Source organism: Clupea harengus, chromosome 14, assembly GCF_900700415.2.
Source record: "Clupea harengus chromosome 14, Ch_v2.0.2, whole genome shotgun sequence".
Taxonomy (NCBI): domain Eukaryota; kingdom Metazoa; phylum Chordata; class Actinopteri; order Clupeiformes; family Clupeidae; genus Clupea; species Clupea harengus.
The window spans coordinates 15,622,376-15,643,272 of NC_045165.1; the positions used below are offsets into that span (position 1 = coordinate 15,622,376).

Genomic DNA, 20,897 nt, shown 5'->3' on the forward strand with positions numbered 1-20,897 from the left:
GTTTCTGTAAGGTTTTGTTATCCGAATATAAGATTTCTATAGTAAATTAGGGTAAATTCCTTCCTTTGAAAAAAAAATGGATTAGAGTTTTAAAGAAGAAATTTGAGAAGAAAGGTTTTGCTCTTTACTATGTTGAAAGGTTCAATTTAGAACTTTTACACTGAGGGCATCAATTGAAAGAAACCTTTTAACCAATTTGCAGAACACCTCATGGCTCATGCAAAATGACACACAGCATTCAAAACTCAATAATCCCTTTTACAAAATCAGATTTTTGTGTCAAATGGCAAAGACAGCTATTCATATGGTTACACTTTTTGGATCAGTACATACACACTAGTGTGATCAATCTAAAACACTCCTGTCTTTGTTAGACTTCTGCCTTTAGACGTGATGGTGTAACAGTGCCCTTCACAGAGCAATCTGGGAAGATTACTCACAACAGATGGAATATATAAACACAGAAATACAGTACTTTCAGTAATAGCAGTAATTTTTTTTCAGTTTTCCAAAACACTGTGGACTGAAGCATTGCACATAGCCAGTGCACCATTTGCCCTTTCAGTGCTAGAATATAACAAATACAAATAGTCGACAAAAAGGCCATTCAGAGTGCTTTTAAACGTGCATTACCAAAACAGTATTTTAAAGTGTTCTGTAAGGAAACACATCGCAATATTGTTTAGTACGTAAGAAGTGTAAAAAGTTGTTCCTTTGTGCATGATGCATAAAAAGAGACTGTATGACCATACCCAGCCTCCTGTTTTGGCCTTGTCACAGCAACACATCAACATCACAGCCAATATCCACCTTTGGAACTGGTTTATACTATGTGTCTTGCATTTCACAGGGCGATGCTTTAGAAAGGCACACAAGTGGTCTGATTGCTGTGTGTAATGCTTTTTTGAAAACTTAGAGAATTATCTTTTAGTTTTGCAGATGTGGTGTGGGGTTTTGCTCTTTGAGTGACAGGTTTAAAAATGTGTGACATGTAAAAAATGTGTGTGTAAGCAGTTAAAACCAACTGTAATTAAGAGCCTTCTAGATATATATTCAGGAACAAAACTAAATACAGTTTTTTACAACTGCTTACACACATGTTCTGAAACTTAGTCTAATTTTTTCAAAACACTACACACAATTCACAAAACTGCAAAGTCCACTCCTGCAAAATTTAAAATTCAATTATCCCTTTTCAAAATCTAATTTTTGTGTCAAATGGCAAATTCATCTATTCATATGGTTAAACTTTTTGGATCAGTAAATACACACTAGTGTGATAAATCTAAAACACCCCCAACTTTTGATGAGAAAGTTGGTGTTACAGTGCAATTCATAGAGCAATTTGACAAAAACAGTCAGAGTACAATGAATATATACAAACACACAAATCAATTTTTCTTCAGTTTTCCGAAACACTGTGGACCAAAGTATTGCACAACTGAAAACTGAGTTAAAGGCTGAGCATTACCTTATAGTTTTGCAGATTTGGTGTGGAGTTTAGCTCTTTGAGTGACAGGTTTGAGAAATCATGTGACGTTTAACAAATGTTGTGTGTAAGCAGTTTTAAAAAACTGTAATTAATATAAGATCATATAAACTTCTACCTCCTCGAAAATATTTGCATGATTCATAAAAGCAAGAGATGCATTTACATCACTGATGGACTGTGACGTCTTTAAAATGAGATCACATCTATCGTTAAACAGCTGCTTGGTGTCCTTTTTACCATTGTGCCTCACGTTTGTCATTCACCTCAATTCATTCTATGCAAATAGTGATTGAGAAAACCACCGGAAAGAGGGGAGGGAAAAAAATCTACATTGAACAATCAACATTTGAATCCTAACGAGCAGACACACATCCAGTGTTTATAAGCAGCTTGTGGGAGAGAGAGAGAGAGAGGAGAGAGAGAGAGAGAGATGGAGGGAGGGAGGGAGAGATAGAGGCACCCTGAAGTAATGAATGACATGGAGGAAGCCTGGCCTGGCTGGCCTGGAAGGCTGCGGAGGAATGCGAGGCCTTTGTCTGTTTGAGTAAAGAGCGGGTCAGAGGGGGGAGTACCCATTGATGAGCGCAGAGAGAAAGAGAGAGAGAGAGAGAGAAAGAAAGAGAGAGAGAAAGAATGAGAATGAACCTCCAGGAAGCTCTGTTTCCATCTCTTTCTCTCTCTCTCTCCCTCTCTCTCTCTCTCTCTCTCTCTCTCTCTCTCTCTCTCCCTCTCTCTCTCTCTCTCTGTGTCCTGTGAGAACCTCTTGCAGTCATCAGCATACAGAGGCTCTCTCGGGAGCCCAAGTCCCAGGGCACACAACAACTGCTTTGTCTAACCCATAAACACACACCCCACCAGTGCCGTCGCCCTCTTCCACCCAGTCCAGAGAAGTCCAGAGAAGCCCAGAGGCCCATGTCCTGGTTCTCATTCACTGCACTAACGCTATACTTCCATATCCAGCAGGCACTGAGAGCACCATCTTCACTTGTGACAATATTAGTGCTTTGCGTTTACAAATACCTCTTTGTCTTCATGAAAAAACACTATGGGGATAGTTGATGCTTTTTAAAGCGTTAGTGTGCGATTATTTAGCCATTTTTGTGACGCTTGAAGTAATGTGAAAGGAAAACACTAATCAGTGAGAGTGAAGAGTAAGATGTGATTAGTCATCAGATATTTTCTTGTTTGTTAATTAGTCATTTATGCATGATTTCAAATACTGCGTGTTCATGCTCAGTACTGTTTAATGAGTGGATGACACTGATGTTATAGAGGAAAGGTAAAAAAAATTCTTAAAACAAGAGAACATCAGTTAAACAAATTGTGTCTGCTGCTGTTGTGCTGCTATCCTAAGGATCATTAGGACAAAGATTGGGGGAGGATGCCACAGCAATTATAGATTTAATGTCAACAGCGAACTAAAAATGGAAGAGAAAAATACCCACAACTGGATAAGAGTCTCGCATAACCGAAGGGCCCATACGACCAGAGCCAGACCCCATGCACCCGTCACTCTACCCAGCCTCATGTGCGTCTCCAGGGGCAAAGAGGAGCCGCAAATGGCCCTTTCAAAGCCAGCGACAGCTGGAGCCCGGGGCAAAGGTGACCCAAGCAGTTGCAGAGAGCAACAACCATGGCAGCTGCAACCCACAGCTCCCTTGTCTCCTCTGGGTCTACACAGCTCTAACAATTAGAGGTCTTAGCCAGGGTGTCCTCAAAATAGCTTAGGAATTGATATGTGTTTACAGGCAATGCTCCATGACTTCAACATCTGTATTATTCCACCAACGAGTGGTATATGTCTCCTTTTCTAAAACAACTGTTTAGATCCTTCCTCACTGCATGGTCTTTGTCCTCTGGTTTGTCTAAATAAATATAAATATTCAGTGCCAGAATCCGGTGATTTGTAAATAAATAAAAACCAAGGAGTTTATAAAACACCAAATGTGTTTGAATATGTCTTTCGTGACTCTACATTCCACAAAGGGATTTCAAATTCAAACTCTGGTTGTGGATGACTTACCACACCTGCTGTGGAGCTGCACATTTCTGCTAAGCAACTGGCGATCATCAGGAGCAACTCGCAATCACAACTCTCTGTCTTCTGTCTCTCTGTCTCTGTCGCTCTCTCTCTCTCTCTCTCTTTCTCTGTCTCTCTGACAGTGTCTCAAATCCTGTCTATGAATATGGCGGACTGCTCTATATGATAAACAGCTCCTTAATATGTAAGGGAACAGCTCCAGAAGTTGGTGGGGGACTGCGGAGAAGGAACAATGGCCTGGGGGGCGCGATGGATACTTCGGTGCCAGGGCATTCTGCCCCGGCTTGGGATTAGTCTTCAGCCTGTTACCAGGTCCCTCCTGCCTCCCTCTCCGCCCCCCAGACGTGAAACACATCAGTCTCCACAACAAAGAGCATTAAAAGAGAGGGGGAAGTGTCTGAGAAAAGACCACTAATTATACTCTTAAATAAGCTGAAAGGGAAGTATGCAATGGCTGCAGAAGGCTTTCATGAAATACTGCGCCATGAGAAAAAATATTTATAAATTTTGTTCTCATTAAAACCAATGTATAGCTCTAAATTAGATATTAAGGAGTGGTATGGGTAGAGTTTGTTTGATGTGTTTTTGTAGTGGTCCCTATTGTTTTGTTGTGTGGGCAGTAGCCTACCTCAGCTGGCCTAAAGTGACTAACATTCATGGAGGGAGTGGTGGGATGGGGGCCAAGGCACTGAACAGGTGATGTCACCCATTATGAAAGAAAAGAGTTGCTTTCATCTCAATTCGAGTCAAACTCGCTTTGTTGCTGATCGAGACACCTGTATCTTGGTGTGTGTGTGTGTGTGTGTTTTTTTAAGACACAGAAGATCGTCATCAATGATTTAATCCCAAGAAATATGGAATGGAAATGCGCAATGTACAGCCATTTCATTTGATTTAATACTTTTTTACGTTTTTAGTTAAACTTTTCTAAATTATTCAACCAGAAACACCTAACAACACATTTAAACTTTTTACCCAATCGGCACGAAGGGTTGGCCGAGATTGGTCAGATGTTTTGATGTGGTGTATGCAACTTGTAAGTGAACACAGCTACTGCCACAGTGTGAGTTGATGCAGTAGTACAGTACAATTGTGCTCGGCGTTATCGCGAGACTGGACCATTAACAACCTGCTTGACACAGTACCCAGTGCTGCCTGCCTACTGCCAGGGTCGAACTGTGCTCAATAAACGAAGGGAGACGCCAACATCTGGCAACACATCATGAGAGGACGACGGAGCCAATAGAGGACTAGTGTGGCTTGGCATTTCTGTGTAAGTATTGCGTCCAAACGTCGAGAAACGCAGGGGCTGAAAGTTGGGATACCTTCGCTACCTCCGCACACTGCAGTTGTCGCGGTCAGCGACAGTTAGAGTTCCTTTGCTGTTTAAGGTTCTTATAAGCTCCGGTTCATGAGTGTGTGCAGCCTTGTTGTCGCTACTGCGGTCGCTCTGTTCAGTCCCTGCTTCTGTAGTTTTGTTTTCGCTCTCAAGCTAATTCTTTGCGTATGATTAAATATCTCTGTACTGGCCTATGAAACCGATAAGTTTTTTAAAAGTGAAAACACCGATCTGAATTGATTGTAGGTTTTACTATGTAGCGTTTGCCTGTTTTCTTGCTTCCCCCTCATCATCTCATAATCTTTAAACTAGTTTACGCAAAAGTATCGAGTCGGAGCGTGTAGCCTATTTGTAATGGACAATGTGGTTGGATTCGTGTCGCAGAATAACTAGCTGCTCGAATATTCTTAAAGTTTGTATTGTGTGACATACGCAAACAAAAGAGAGGCATTACTTCGGTGGAACTCTGAAACAAGTTGTGGCGTCTAATCTCTAGATTTGAAGTAACATATGGCGTAAAGGGGAGCACAGCTGGAGGTAGCGTTTCCACTGCGGTGATGTCAGAGCAGCTGACTCCACAGCTTGCAGTGTAATTAGCAAACAGGGCACCAGTTTACTCACTCGCCTGCCTTTTCCCTAACCTTGCTCGATGGGCAAGAGCTGGAGATCGGAGAGCCTGCGTTTTTGTCGGGCGTTTATGTGAACTCTGTGTGCGTGCGAGCCTGATAAATGAACGATCTCTCATTAATGTCCGATGAACACGAAGAGTTGAATAGCGAACCTTTTTTGTCCGTGTGGTAGCGTGTATACGACTGCTTGCACTCGCCTCGTCCTTTATGCAATTCCATGGGAAGCGCAAAAAGTAGCGATCAACTAATCGGACTGTTGCAACACGAAGAGGAAGGTAACTACGTTCGGACGGTGGCGGTGTATTATAAGAGTTTGCTACTTTCTGACTTAGTGTGAAACATTTCACATCTTTTAAAGACTTTGTTGTGACTTCTGATCCATTGTGAAGAACATTGCTTGTCTTTAATTTACAGAAGTGTTGCGATCTTGCTTCCCATTCGCATCTTATTAGTTTTTAAGATGCGTATAGTATTAGTTTTTAATGAAAGAAACCATGTGGTCTTCTACCGGTTACTACGTCATTATCCCGTATTACATACGATGTATTTAAAGGCAGAAAGTTTTTTTGAAAAGCTAACTGTAAAATTGTCATTTTTGTTCTACTTTTTAATTAGGTCCATTGTGTGGCCTTGTAAAATCGTCTGCATTGCTCACTACCCCCGTTGCACTCTGACTGGCCTCCCAGCGTTTATTTAATATCCAGTTTTTCCTGTTTTGTCCGTCAGGTTATGAAGGAAGAATGGAGTTCCCAGACCATAGCCGCCAGTTGCTGCAGTGCCTGAGCCAGCAGCGTCACCAAGGTTTCCTCTGTGACTGCACTGTTCTCGTCGGCGAGGCGCGTTTCAAAGCGCACAGAGCCGTGCTGGCCTCCTGCAGCATGTATTTCCACCTCTTCTACAGGGACCAGCTGGACAAAAGGGACGTTGTGCATCTGAACAGTGACATTGTGACGGCCCCAGCTTTCAGCCTGCTCCTTGAATTTATGTATGAGGGGAAGCTCGAGTTCAACGCCCTGCCGGTGGAGGATGTCTTGGCCGCTGCCAGCTACCTCCACATGTACGACATAGTAAAAGTGTGCAAAGGCAAGCTGAAAGACAAGGACCTGTCAACGCTGGATGAGCGGCTGGGAGAGGGGATGGGGATGGCACTGGGCTGTCTGGACAGGGAGAGCTCCTCCGATGGGGAGATGCAGCACGGCAGCAACAACAAACAGGCGGCCGTGCGGCGGCAGACGCCACAGCAGCCTGCCCCGAGGGCCCCTCCGGCTGACGACTGTGACATGGACAGCAGCGAGGGCCGGCTGGCTGTCACAGATTGTGATAGGTCCGCCGCGGCGGGCAGGCAGAAGGCGAACGGTCACCCCGCCAGGTCCCCGGACCTTGTAGGTGTCAATTATGTGTCAGCCGAGGCCGAGCCCTGCGTCCAAACAGCTGGAAAAACAAAAGCTGATGTCAGTGGTTCCGCGGGTGCGCCCTCCCAGAGGTCCCGGGCGTCGGATGACATGGACTGCGCTCTGGATTTGTCTTTCAAGCCTCTGCCGGCCTGCCGAGACGCCTTCCACCCCTCCCACGTCTCGGGACAGCTGGCCCTCGACAGCCAGCAGCAGGGCACTGAGCCACTTGTTAAAGACGAACAAGACTTGCTGTCAGAGCAGGGGGACAGTGAGCCGACGAGCCCGGAGAGCCAGCGCTTTGGGAATAGCGCCAGGAGCGCGGTGGTGACAGGGTTCGCTGCCCTCTTCCCGAGCAACAACGGCTCCAACGCCACCCTGCTATCCCCAGAGGAGGGACTGATGGAGGGGGAGGGGGCTGAGGGTCTGCTGGTGGGGGCAGGAGGAGGAGGAGGAGGAGGAGGAGGAGGGGGAGAGCGGGGCCAGGCGAGAGGCAGAGAGACAGAGAGCGAGGGAGGGGGGAGGGGAGTGGGGGTCAGCCTGGTGGTAGGAGGAGGAGGAGGACGGAGGCTGCTGGGGGACAGCGAGGAGGAGGAAGAGGACGACCTGGCGTCCTCGGACATCTCCACGTCCAGCGGGGTCCTGCTGCCCCCGGGCCAGCAGGTGTGTGTGTGCCCACTGTGCAGCAAAGTCTTCCCCAGCCCGCACATATTGCAGCTGCACCTGAGCTCGCACTTCCGCGAGAAGGACGGCATGCGCTCCAAGCTCTCGCCCGACGGCTCCGTGCCCACCTGCTCACTCTGCGGCAAGACCTTCTCCTGCATGTACACGCTCAAGCGGCACGAGCGCACGCACTCCGGCGAGAAGCCCTACACCTGCGGCACGTGTGGCAAGAGCTTCCAGTACTCGCACAACTTGAGCCGCCACGCTGTGGTGCACACGCGCGAGAAGCCCCACGCGTGCAAGTGGTGCGAGCGGCGCTTCACGCAGTCCGGGGACCTCTACCGCCACATCCGCAAGTTCCACTGCGGCCTTGTCAAAACCCTTGCCATCGGCTAGATACGGAGGAGTCTAAAACCGATCAACACAATAGAAAAACACACACACACACACACACACACACACCCAAACAAAACAAACAGAAAACAAATAGCACTTGTGCCATGACAATATCAAGACAAAAACTGTCTTTGTATACACTCTAGACTACTAGAGACTACTAGTACAGGTCTCTTTGAATCTCCTGCTGTTGCTGCACCTCAAAATGTACCCTAATTTGATGCACTGAGGGGCATCCTTTTGCATTACTGCTCAGCGAGGCTTTGCTAATTTCAAATGCACATAAGTGTGTTTAATTAGTGGTTGCCTACGGTGTTAATCTCTCTCTCTGTTCGCCTGGGCGTCTGCATGGTTGAAATAATAGACAATTAAGGTAGTGAAGAGACTTATGGCTCCTGACTCATGAAATATACGTGTCACCTCTTTATGCTGAATGAACAAAAGTGCTGGAGGACTGGATGCCCTCCCATGAGCAGTGTGGGCCTCCTGAACTTGTTTAAATCAGTTTTGTATATATAAACACACTCTGAGCTACTGAGCAATTGATGCAACCTTTTTTCAGAGCAGCAGAACTTTTATTTTTGTTTTGGCCAGCCTACACTCTCAATCTTTACACGAGTCCAAGCCTAGGATCCCTCAACAATAGACCTGCTTTATACTTTAGACAGCTAAAAGTATAGGAAGTTTGACGACTACGGAGTATTTGTTTTGTTCGTTAGAATGTTGGGATGTGTCCATTTTTTACAGGCTTTTGTTAGGACATCATAAAAGGATTCTGTTATTTATATGATAGTAACTGTATTTGCACCAGGACCAGATTTCTTTGTTTTTGTACATATCTACTGGAAGAGGCGCAGAGGTTGTTTAAGATGGAAGGGTATTTATCAGGACTGTCATGTCACCCTGACAGCTCTTTGAAAGATTTGTCTCTTAGACGCGCTGTATTGACATCCACTGCAGCCGACTGAACATCTGTTGGAGGTGAAGTGGAAGACTTGGAGAGAAATATTTGTCAGGTTTTGTCAAGTAAAACATGGCAACAATCAACTCTCCATGTCCACTTGAGCTCTCCTCCAGACCATCATGGAAGTTTTACTTTGCGTTCTACTGTAATGGACAGAGAGGAGACGGCTGTCACCCGTGGCATGCATCTGGGCCCCATTCGGCCCAGGTCCGTTCTAGTGTAGCCGTAGATGACAGGGTGGAGCCCAGGACAGTGTGGTCTGTACTGTGACCAAGATGGATTGGGTGTGTCGCTGATGGACACACAGATGAGTAAAGTGTTGCAAGACCCCAAGCTTGCCTGTGAAGTGCTGTACTGTACTGCACTGTACTGTAGATGAGGACATCTCACAGGACAAGACTGTCAGTTCAGATGGGTTAACTCTCAGTGGCATCTCACTTATCCTACTGAATGGGTCAGACTTTTTTTTTGCTGTTTTCTTTTGTTTTTCTTTCAATCACTCCCTCTTTCTTTCTGTCTCTTCATCCCTTTTGTGTAGTGGGTGAATGTGAAACAAGATCAGGCAGGAAGCTGAAAGTGATTGCAGTCAATAATTTGACTGACTGGGTCTTTGGTGTTTAAACTCTTAGAAGGTTGTTCGCTTTTCTTTTTAAAATCTGGTTTCTACTTGATTCGGACATAGCATATACTGTATGGATCGGCATGAAAGCAGGTAGCACTAAAAATCCAACTTCTGTATGATTTCATCTCTCCTGAGAAAACTTGATTAGGGTTATTTATTAGTGTTTTCTTTTTTTTTGGTTCAGGGTTTTATTATCCATTTAATTCTTGAAGTTTTTAGAGGGCTGCTTTCTTTTGCTGGTACTGTTTCGGTTGTTAACTGGGGTCATTTCAACCTTATATCGCAGGTGTAGTTACTGTTTATGTTCACAAAGTGAGATTCTGTAACATTTGTCTCCAATGTTAAAAAAAAAAAAAACCTGAAGCTATCTTAAATGAATTTTTTTCTCACAAGATACTGAGAAGCACTTGTTTTGAGCAGACATACTGTAGTTTTGACACTGATTCTATGTAGGCTGCTATTTCTAACTATTTGTATATTTAATGTAAATATGTATTTTATTTATCAAAATAATTTTTTGTATGTGTCGGACACAAGCTGAGTTGAGAAAAAAAAAAGATGCCTCTCAAAATGACCTTTTTGCAATCCTTTAAGTCTAAGGTTTTTTTTTTTACTCAGATTTGTTTGTCCTTCTTGAGAGGTCCTCTCTCGTTTATGCCTTGATTTGGTTGATGAGCTGCGCAGAGTGGCGTGCAGCTCTCTGAACTACTTATTTTGCCTTTGTGTGAAGGACATGGTGTTTTCTTTGGTGCTAACACTCCAATGTTCCACCGAGAGCACCCGCAGGAAAGAAATCAAACGAATTGAACTTCTGTTCGCTCTACTGTTCATCTCCTGTCCCGGGGATTTAACCCTGGAGGATTGTGTGTCTTCCCCCACTCTAGCTCTATACTGAAGCAGAATCGAGTCTCGCATTGCACTTTTTTTTTTGTATTAACCATTATGCTGGTATGTGAGTAATGTATGGAGGGAGAATTTATGCAGGTGCATAGCGCATGTCAGCGCAGAAGGAAAGGACTAATGCAAAAGAGAGAGCACCGTTTGTTTCTGTTGTTGTTCCCTATTCACACAGACAGGATTGCACAACCACATCCATTTTTTTTGTTGCACATGTACTTTCACAAGAGCCTCTGCAGAATTGTATTTTTTTTCTTTTATGTGTTAGTACACTTAAGGATCGGTTCAAACATTGTGATTTGGCTTTGTTGTAATACTGAAGTATTTGGTACAGTTTGTATGCAGAGAATGAAAAAAAAGGATACCCTTCAACCACCACCATCAACATTTTTGTGCTTTGAATGAACCGGTTAATGTCTTGCCATTTCAGGTGTGCGTGTTGTTTTTCTGGTCAGAACAATCTCTTGATTTCAAATGAATGTCACTGTATATGTATCGAATCCGAACATGGAGGAATGTAGTTTGTTTAACTCAAAATGAGACATCATTTCATGCAGCTCTTGTCGAGAGATTGTAACCACCGTCGTCTTGATGTATGCATTTTGCTATTCTGAAGTGGTGGAAATTACTACACAGTGCTATTTCTCCTTTTTGTGCAAAACGAATGCAATTCTATTTATATTTCCAGAATCATTTGACCGCATTCATGCCTTGTTGACACAAGGTAGACAATATATTCACCCAACCCTATCGAAAGCCCTCTGTGGTTCTTCAATGTCAAAGACCGTACACATACATACTGTTTATAGTGGTTAATAGCCCCAAAAGTCCTAACTGATGGCTGTCGCTTCAAATTGCTGAGGTAAAAAGTGACAATATTACAAACCACTGCAGCGACCATAATTTGGTCACTATTCCTTCTCATTCGCTTTGTGTATGGGTTGGGTTTTAAGAGAAACACCAGCATGAACATAATCACAAGAGTGAACGTTATGCATTGAAAGTCCTGTGGTTCTGGAAGTGCATTACTTGTGCGCGCTTACTAGGTGCCGGACGTGGTGAATACGAGACATTGACGTTTAGGTTTGGAGGAAAGACCTCCTCTTTCGACTGCATGGATGTGTGACTCTGAAAATGTACTACAGGTTCAGACTGTGAAATTGTGTATAATCAAAAATATTTATTGATTCCTTGTGCAAAATTTTACTGTATCTCACAATTTTGACTTGTAAAATGAAAGATACTACTAAATACAGAACTTTTTTCATAGACTTTGTAGAAGTGCCATTAGATTTAATATAATTTTTTAATAAAGGTATATTTTATAGGAATCAAATGCTTCAGTGATAGTGCTTTAGAAACCATAGAAGACAATCTCCTTGATTTGACACTTGTTAGATTTTGATGATCTGGAATTTTGTGTGCTTTTTTGTTAGCTCTTTTGATGTGTGCCTGTGTGTGTGTGTGTGTGCTGTGAAGATGTGACAATCTCGATTTAGGTCTTTTATTTAGAATGTGAATACATTAAAAGATAATTTTCTGTGACTCTTTGTGTGTGTTTCATTACAAAGACAAAATATATATCATCATGTTTCATGTTATTTATTTTGAATTCATTCATTATGTATTTATTTATTTACATCCATTTGTATTTATATAATATACATGTATTAGTTTAACAAATTTCACTTACATGAAATCTGTAGCATTGGTAGAGAAAACACAGTCTCAGGCTCAGGTGATGCAAAAGGGTTTACAGCTAAATGTGGGGGGGAAAATGTGAGTCAGTCGATCAGAATTTCAACATTGGAACTTTTGAAAACTCTATTAGTTAACATCTAATACCCGACTCCCACTAGCTGTAGTTAAAAGGGTGTGTTACTAAGCAGTCATTTGTATTAAAAAGGCAAACAAACAAAAAAACAGAAAAATGCGTGTCTAATTTGGAATCTGAGCCAATTCCCTGGTCATTCTACAGAGCAAAATTATAATTATTCCCCCCACCCTGAACATCTAAAAGAAATCCAGCTGCTCGCCTGTGCAGTTCCCACCCCCTTCCCCCACACAGTTCACCCTCACCCGCAGCAGAGCCCAGGACAAGGCAGCAGCCCCCCGCCCCAAAAACCCCAGCCTCTGCCTGGTCCTACGGACTCCATTGTGTTTGGGATCCGGGGGTAGTACTTTAGTTGTCCCCATTGTCCGCATCCAACAGCCCCCCCTGACCCAACCCCCTCCAAGCAAACCAGATACCACTTTTGGGGCACAAACAGACAACGCGGCGACACAGCCCGGCATGCCAGAACAACAGGAATAAAAGATGACGGAACACATAAGGTTCTCACCGCTGTTCCAAACAGTTCTCCCTCAAACAGATCCGGGCTGCGGCTCCCAAAAGCTTCATGCTCCCAAAAGCTTCATGCTGTGGCCATCATAAGATGATGGAGAGAGGATCAACTCTGAACCCCTCTCTTTTAGCAACAGTGGTCATAGGCCAGCAATGCTTTTGGTGAAGGGAAAGGGAAGTAAAAATGTTTGAGCAATACATAAGGCATATCATGTATCATGTTTCTGTTTATGTGGGTGGTCTTGTATCAGCACACCTCACACCTTATGTCCCCATACACTATGCATGACAGAGTTTGCACGCTGTGTGATCACAAACAGGCAAAAAAACAAGCTTGTATGGATTTTGCCTATTGATCACCATAAGAGAACACAATAGGAAAAGAGTGTCAATCAATCAATCAATCAATCAATCAATCAGATCATAAGTATTTCAAGTGTCTATGTAAAAATGGGTTTGTGATGACCATTGGCTGGGGAGGCAACCTTAAAAGCAGAGTGAGGAAACAGGGGTGGCGTAAATATGTATGTGTGTAAAAAGTGACAATACCATTAGTGACAGAGTGACAGCATGTCTAGGGTATTCACATATCTTCTCTACTTCTGGTAAATTTGTAAGAACTGAATGGTCACACGAAAGTGAGGATACCTTTACAGATGCTTGACTTCATTTCCATTTAGAAGCTATTTTTCCCTGCAGGGTGTGGTTGTGTGTGTGTGTGTGTAGGGGGGGGGGGGGGGGTGTTTTTGTACGGTTTGATATTTGCATGCAGTCCCCGGATAATAGGAAGACTTTGGAGAAGAAGTGAAGTGGAAACTTGCATGTCTTCACCTCCCAAGGCCAGCGGTGGGAGCCCTTGACCTCTGCTCACGGCACCCGAGACAGCTGGTGCTCGGCCATGTTTACTTATTTATTTATTTATTTGCCAACAAAAGACAGGTGGTCACACTTGAAAATGAGAGGTGCTCGTAGCGCACACACAGACGTGCATACACACACACACACACACACACACACACACACACACACACACACACACACACACAGTAGCTTTCATACACATTCTTAGGGGTGAAAAAAGGAACAAACAGGGAAGCTTAACCCTGGATGTCATCAGAAATATTCCTTTTTGTTTCAAGGAAACAGGACCACTGCCTCAAGGGGACCATGCCAAAACACAAACCAGTTTCCAAAGCACTTACAAAAAGCACATGCATGTCAAGTGATCAGTTACTATTCTGTTTAGCTGCATTGTTATTTGTCCAAATAAAAAAGAGAAAAATAATAATCAGGTTAACAGAACCTGGATCAATCTTGTTGTAGATTGAACATCTGGTTCCAAACTATGAATGGAAGCAGATTTTCTTTATGGATATAACAAAACATTTAACATAGAGAAACAACTTCCCCAACCACTTCTGTGAAGCCATGTCACCCTTGTCAAGTCATAGCATCCCTTGCACCATGCATTAAGCAAACATTCTTCAGCATCATCAGGGCATGTTGACAGATTAAGGTGCCAAGCTTAGTGCCAATTTACAAAAACATTGCCGAGATATGGCCTCCTGTTTGGAGTCATTACTTTCTTATTGTGTTCCATCTGCAAGATTCATTACAGAGGAAGTTCTGGACAAGATGTTGAACTTAAAGTCCTGAATACCCATCCAAACTGGTAATCGACTATGGTAGAGATTTTCAAACAGTACATAAACTCAATTTAGCAGGACCCAGGGAATCAAATACAGTAAGAAATTGCTTTCTACTGCAAATGCTCCAGCAGTTATAACCACAATGTTAATATGCTGGCTCTAGAAATGTTGAACTGTGGTCCACAGAACTGATGAAAGTGCGTTCTTGTATCCTCTATCATAGGGTCGAATGTCATTTCACATCCACAAATGGTTCCACAGGATGAGATAAACTCCTATGGTGGATGCCCAATAGGAACACACAACACCATGGGTCTCGTGGGTCTTAACTCTCGTTCAATAAAAGTGCCCTGTGAAGAAAAGACACAACAGGTGTTTACACACTTTTGCCACCTATGCTATAGTCATCCACCTGCCCGGGATATCCACTGTGATATAAATGGTTCAACAGTATTTAAAACAATACTGAGTAGTGTGGTTGTTCCCTCAGTGTTAGGCTGTGGTTGCCTTGTCTTTTTTTGTGCCCTCCTAGAGCGTCCGAGTCGCTGGCGCTGGAGTGTCCTTGGTCCAGTGCACAGCTGTCACTTACTCACCCCAGCTAACTCATATTTATAGCAGCAGCATCACTGAGAAAGACGCTCTTTCCCTCTCCTATTCAAACACACACACAGTCACACACACACACACACTCTCACACACACACACACACACACACACACACACACACAGTAATATACACACACACACAGTCTCTCTCTCTCACACACACACACACACACACACACACACACACACACACACACACACACACACATATACACACACAGTCACAGTCACTCTCTCTCTTTCTCCAGGCACAGCTGGTCCTTACAAGAAAGGGAGCGAGACAAAGCCACACGCCTGGTCTTAAGTCGGTCCAGCAGCCAGGCCGCCAGCAGGCCCACCCCAAAGCAGGCCCTGGCATGTGCCCCTGGGAAGAGGGAGGGGGGAGTAGACTGGGAGAGGGAGGAGGACCCTGGCCTGGAAGTGTGAACATGACCTTTTTCAGTAAATCGCCAGGGCTCGGGGGCTCGGGATGAAAAAACCACAACAGCTGCATGGTGCCATTTAAAGAAGAATTGCTTCAACACTTCACCATTCAAATCAACGTCCCTCTAAGATGACTTCAAGGATGGAGCTCGACAGAGAACCACTCAGACTCTAACCCATCCAAGATCGCCCAACACAACAGACGTGTGTTTCAACACCAGACTTGCCATCTCAAGTCATGCAAAGAGATCCACCTTGCACCTTCACACCAGTCTCAGACAGTGAAAGTTTAAACAACACTTAAACTCTCATTAGCAGCTGATAATTCACCCAAGCACAGTGATAGCTGATAGTTCAGGAGATGCAGCCTTCGCACCGCCCGCCATGCCCTGGCCAAGCTCCAGTGTGTGAGGCCCAACAGGATCGCTCTAATGTAGGACCATTATTTAAAACAGGCTGCCTGGGACACACGGACGCCTCCCCACCATCAACGGCAGCTGCTTGCTCACTCAGCCAGAAATCAAGCGTCGCCTCTCAGATACCAACTGCGGCGAACTCCCCGCAGACCGGTCACAACTGGCCGAGCAGATCATGAACGGGTGGCCCAACTGTTGTCAAGGGCTGCCACCCTGATGCACAATCATCTTTTCTTTTTTTACCAGCTTTGAACATCTGCAATATGACATTAGGTTTTAAATTAGATTAGAAATGCATTAGATATCAGATTTTGTTTGCTTTTTTTAAACCTAGACTGAACTGGGAAGGTTTGGTTGTGCCTTCAGAAATTTTACAAGAAAAAAACAAGTAATCAGAGATGCATTACCTTCAGTGTGAAAGCTCACATGGACGATTCGGTCATTATCTAATTTACCATATTTCCATGGTGTTCCCAAGTTAATTGATCATTAGTTTAGGATTTTGGGCCAGTGCTGCCCTCTTTTGGTGGAAGTCTGGCATGGACAGTGGTCCTAATCATCTTAGACAGCAGGACAGACACTGCACTGATCTGGCACCCATCTACCGGACCAGAACCTGATATGGGTCAAATCAGCCCCACAATCAGCTACCTTGGACAGAATTCAGTGCCAGGATAGGCCATCAGTAGCCATTTCCTTTTTTACATTTATTTTAGGAGAATGGATTTTAAGATACAAATGGTGATTATTTCTGCACAAAAAAAATATATATATATCTTGAATATATATATCTCCACTGGCCGGCATAGCATGGATTAATATAATTAGTAATTGGCTGATGCCATTCACCCAGTTCACGCAGTGTGCAAGCACTAAAAAGAGGAAGCCAGAACAAAAGGTCAGTGTGGTGCATGTGTGTGAGCGACAGATAAGGGAATTCACAAGAAAGTAAAATATGGATGTTGTTTAATGCCAAATTAATGCCACTTCATCATTTTACAGAGGCAGCATGTTGATCCTGGTTTGCTGGTGTAATGGACTAAATTAATATCTCTATCAGTGCACCACTAGATTGTTTTTTAAAACCCTGATGACTGTTTTGAAGCACTTTATAACATGGAATGTGTAAATGCTCTAAAAATAGAGATTACAAGCGAGTTTCACTTTTGTTTAGTGAATTTTTACGAAGTTCAAATTTTGGAATCAAACAAGAGAAAATTACATCTTCCACTTCTCAAGACACAGACACCAAGGACCTTTGTAAACGGGTTTGTGTTACACCACCAATAGTACCAGCTCCAATCTAAATCCATGTGCTTCTGCCATCTCCATTCAGGCCTCCTCCCTCCAGAGGAGCACCTCCACCTGAAGTTTCCATGCACTTGTAAAGAAATGTATACATTTACATTCATGCAATACAGCAATTAATTATTTCTGGCAGCTTAAGCTCCACAACCGCAAGCTCTACAATTTCACTGACACATTGCATACACTAACAGATACTGTACGTTTATAAAAACAGGTGCATGTTATTCATGGATCTATTGTTAAATATGTTAAAAGGTAAACCGAAGCAAAACTTGCAGTTGATGTCCTCCATACCACAAGGGTAGTCATGTAACAGAGGACAACCACAACATGTGCATTTCATAAAGAATTTATTGAATAGATATATAGATCTGCACACGCAACGTTCAGTGTTTTAATGTCTTGTCCTGTAAGTACACACACACCTCATACACAATAGGACACAAGTAAAAAGCGGAGGGAAAAAAAGGGGGATATAAATGTATGATACTATTATTAAAAAGGCGCAAACAACCATTACAGCTAGTTGGAAATAAAAGGTTGAATGTTTTCCACTTCCCCTAGTGATTGAAAAGATTCAGGACTACTTTCACAATGGATGTACAGCTCACTGACACACACAACCATTGCTTTAAATACTTTATTAGAGGAAAAACACAAATGTACACATTCATATGGAATAATTGCAGTAAAACATGCATATAAAATATTATCAAATTGCCACTTGATTTTTAATGCATCAATACAGTTTAAAAACAGTTCAAGTCATTTAGTTCGCTTCTTAGTCGTGGCCAGTCTTCCAATTACGACAAACAGCTACAGCAATAAGCCTTGTCATACCGATCAGTGTAACTGTAGAGAGATAAGAGGCAATGTTTTAGACAACAGTATGTCTTTAGTGTTTCAGCTGTATAGTTCTGGATCACAGTAATGGTCTTCACCTTGTCAAGTACATTAAGAGAGGACAGAGGTCGAATTACACAAACCATTACTAAGTTTGAGTCCATCAGAAGGAGGTAAGAAAGGTACTTATCCGAACAACTGAAATCATACTTTGTCATAATGTTATCAGCATTATTCCTAGAATAGCCACGAAAATTCTAACAACTGCAATTAGTGTGTGACGAAATACCCATGTTGCAGGTAAAGCAAGTCTACCCTATAGAGTAAGGTCTGGGCAGGATTGATTTTTTTTCCCTGCAGGCTTCTACTACAGAGCACTCAAAGCGCCTAAAGCAGAGCAAAACCAACTAAAGCGCAACCTACAGCTCCCCCTTCAGGACAGCGGTTAAGACTGCACATTCCTTGGGGAACCCCCAGAACGTAGAACAATACATTAAAAACAGCCAAATGTATCTTCAAATACATTGAGTCTTCCAGGAATAGTCCAATATAGTAAGGTAAGGATATGTGGAGTGTAAAGTATGGACAGTTGTTAGTCAATGGCAATGTGGACATTATATGTGAAAGCCGTACTTACTCTATGCTTATGCAGATGTCAGTCTGTGTGTGTGTGTAGAACTTGCGCCTCAGTAAAAGGAACGTGGTATTTTTGGCCAGATAGATAAACCAGACTTGGGCAGTGATTTGTGATTGGAGCATTCAAATATTCCCTGTCAGAAGATGGTTGCCACACCTATATCCAAAAGCTATGCCTTGGGTGGAAAGTTTCATTTATCGCTGGAGTTTGGACAACTCGCCCAGGTGGAATAAGCCATTTCCACCGTTAAAATATGGCCCATTGTGTGTGTGGTACTTACTCTAGAGTAATGCAGACATTGTGTGTGTGTGTGTCTGTGTGGTACTTACTCCATGTTAATGCAGACATTTTGTGTGTGTGTGTGTGTGTTTGTGGTACTTACTCTATGGTAATACAGAAGGTGCAGCACAGGCTGGAGCAGCTGATGCACTGCTGGGTGCAGGAGGAGCAGACCAGACGTTCACACTGGGGGCAGGGCTTTCTAGACGAACCAGCCTTCAGGCACACACAGCAGCCTGCCGGAGCCGCCACGCCACCTGAGGGAACACACACACACACACACACACACACACACACACACACACACACACACACACACACACACACACACACACACACACACACACACACACACACACACACACACAGTTAGAAACAGCCCTACAAGACACAACAAATGATCAAAATCATGGTTTGATGCAAGTAGTGAAATAAAACACTATTGATTCAAATGGAGTTTCACACAGTAGTGGGTATCCATTCTGAAACTGGTCAAGAATCCTCAGACCATAGAGGTATTACCTGTAGCAGCTGTTGTCTTTTTGAGCTTGCCATCGAATCCAATCAAAGTCTGTCCTTTGAGGAGTGCGTGGTTTGGCATAGTAGTCTCTGCTGGCTTTTCATCCATGGCCACATCCCATAGTCTTCCCACAACAGCTTTAGTCCCATTAAAAAGCAAGTTTTTGGTCTTTTCTAGAGGGCAAAATGGTAACACTGAACAGTAAATAAAATCATCCTAACCAAATTCAAATCAGATTGATTACAACTGAAGCAACTTCTAAACAAAAGTTAAGTAAAATCTTAAATATGTCTATCAAAGGTGGATCTTTACCCTTGAGTCTCCTCTTAATACTGTAAACTGAAGGTTAGGTCAGGTCAGGTTATACCAAACTACAAATGTCACCCATACCCCTTCATACTTCAGGAATCACAACGTGATAAATGAACGAGGAGCTCCGTTGTGTTGTGGCCATGGGAGGAGAAAAACTGCATGACTGAACATTAACGGACTGAAACGTCGTTTCCGTATCGACTCCAAGGCTTGTTGATTCGCTCTGAACAACCACCTTTAACCAAATTTATCACTGTCCAAGCTAAACACATAGCATAGCATGTGCGCCACCAAGTTCGAAAAGCAAACGTCCACGGTCATCTTCACATTATGCCATTAGCTAACTAATGTTAACCAACACCGGTTGTTCGACATCTATATTTGAGTATCTATCGGCGTCTTTGAGAACTTTGAAAAGCGCTATATAAATGTGTTATTATCTACTCCTTGTCTGCCTTTCAACTGTGTCGTAATTTGCGTCGAAACTGTAGCTAGGTCACTTGCAATAACTCATCAAAATAAATGACAACAGGTAACAAGTCAGACCAAGTGAAACACAGACTCGAAAATGTAACATATCAAGTTAGATAGGATAGCTTGGTAGGAGCTGGCTAAAAGTTTGATCGGCAGCTACGGTAGCTAGTTAACTTCGAGTTCTGCCCAACGAGCTATTGTTGGCCCAAACCTGTGGACACTTCTTCGGTCATAAAACTATTCAACTAACTAACTAACACCTCCCCCGCCCCCCTTGTTTTACTGTTGAGTTAAAAAAAAAAGAATAATTCAGGAGTATCAACAAACCTACCGTATATTTCTTGTCGGTACTTGTTTCCATTCACTCCTTGATTGCTCAATTCCTTTTGACTAACATGGATTTTATACTGTGAGGAGAATGTCTCCGTAAACGGACAGGGTCTCTTAGGCATATCTAGAGAGTAGAAAATAGTTTTGTTGTTGCTGGCCTGTGAAACCGCAAATAAGCGCTTAAGCAAAAGGAAAAGGTAAACGGAACACGGTCTCGCGGGAAATCACCCAGACCCTTCTTCGATTTTGAACAAGTTGAACATTGGCCAGACTCTCTTTATCACGTGTCCCTTCTTCGCTTCCTGTTTTTGCTCTGATCGAA

At 43.3% G+C, this 20,897-nt stretch overlaps 2 protein-coding genes across 2 annotated transcripts; one reads left to right on the forward strand and one right to left on the reverse strand.

The window, feature by feature from the left end:
* Window positions 1–4,861: 4,861 nt before the first annotated feature.
* On the forward strand, window positions 4,862–11,979 carry zbtb42 (zinc finger and BTB domain containing 42). The gene is made up of 3 exons (XM_031580912.2): window positions 4,862–5,776; window positions 6,228–7,309; window positions 7,484–11,979. Exons 1-3 carry the CDS (start codon window positions 5,719–5,721, stop codon window positions 7,949–7,951), a joined length of 1,608 nt encoding a protein of 535 aa, XP_031436772.1. The 5' UTR covers window positions 4,862–5,718; the 3' UTR covers window positions 7,952–11,979.
* A 5,827-nt stretch (window positions 11,980–17,806) lies between these two features.
* On the reverse strand, window positions 17,807–20,829 carry siva1 (SIVA1, apoptosis-inducing factor). Its single transcript, XM_012836808.2, has 4 exons — window positions 20,577–20,829; window positions 19,462–19,632; window positions 19,043–19,196; window positions 17,807–18,032 (listed from the first exon to the last, which is right to left on the reverse strand). Exons 1-4 carry the CDS (start codon window positions 20,695–20,697, stop codon window positions 17,984–17,986), a joined length of 495 nt encoding a protein of 164 aa, XP_012692262.1. The 5' UTR covers window positions 20,698–20,829; the 3' UTR covers window positions 17,807–17,983.
* Window positions 20,830–20,897: the final 68 nt, after the last annotated feature.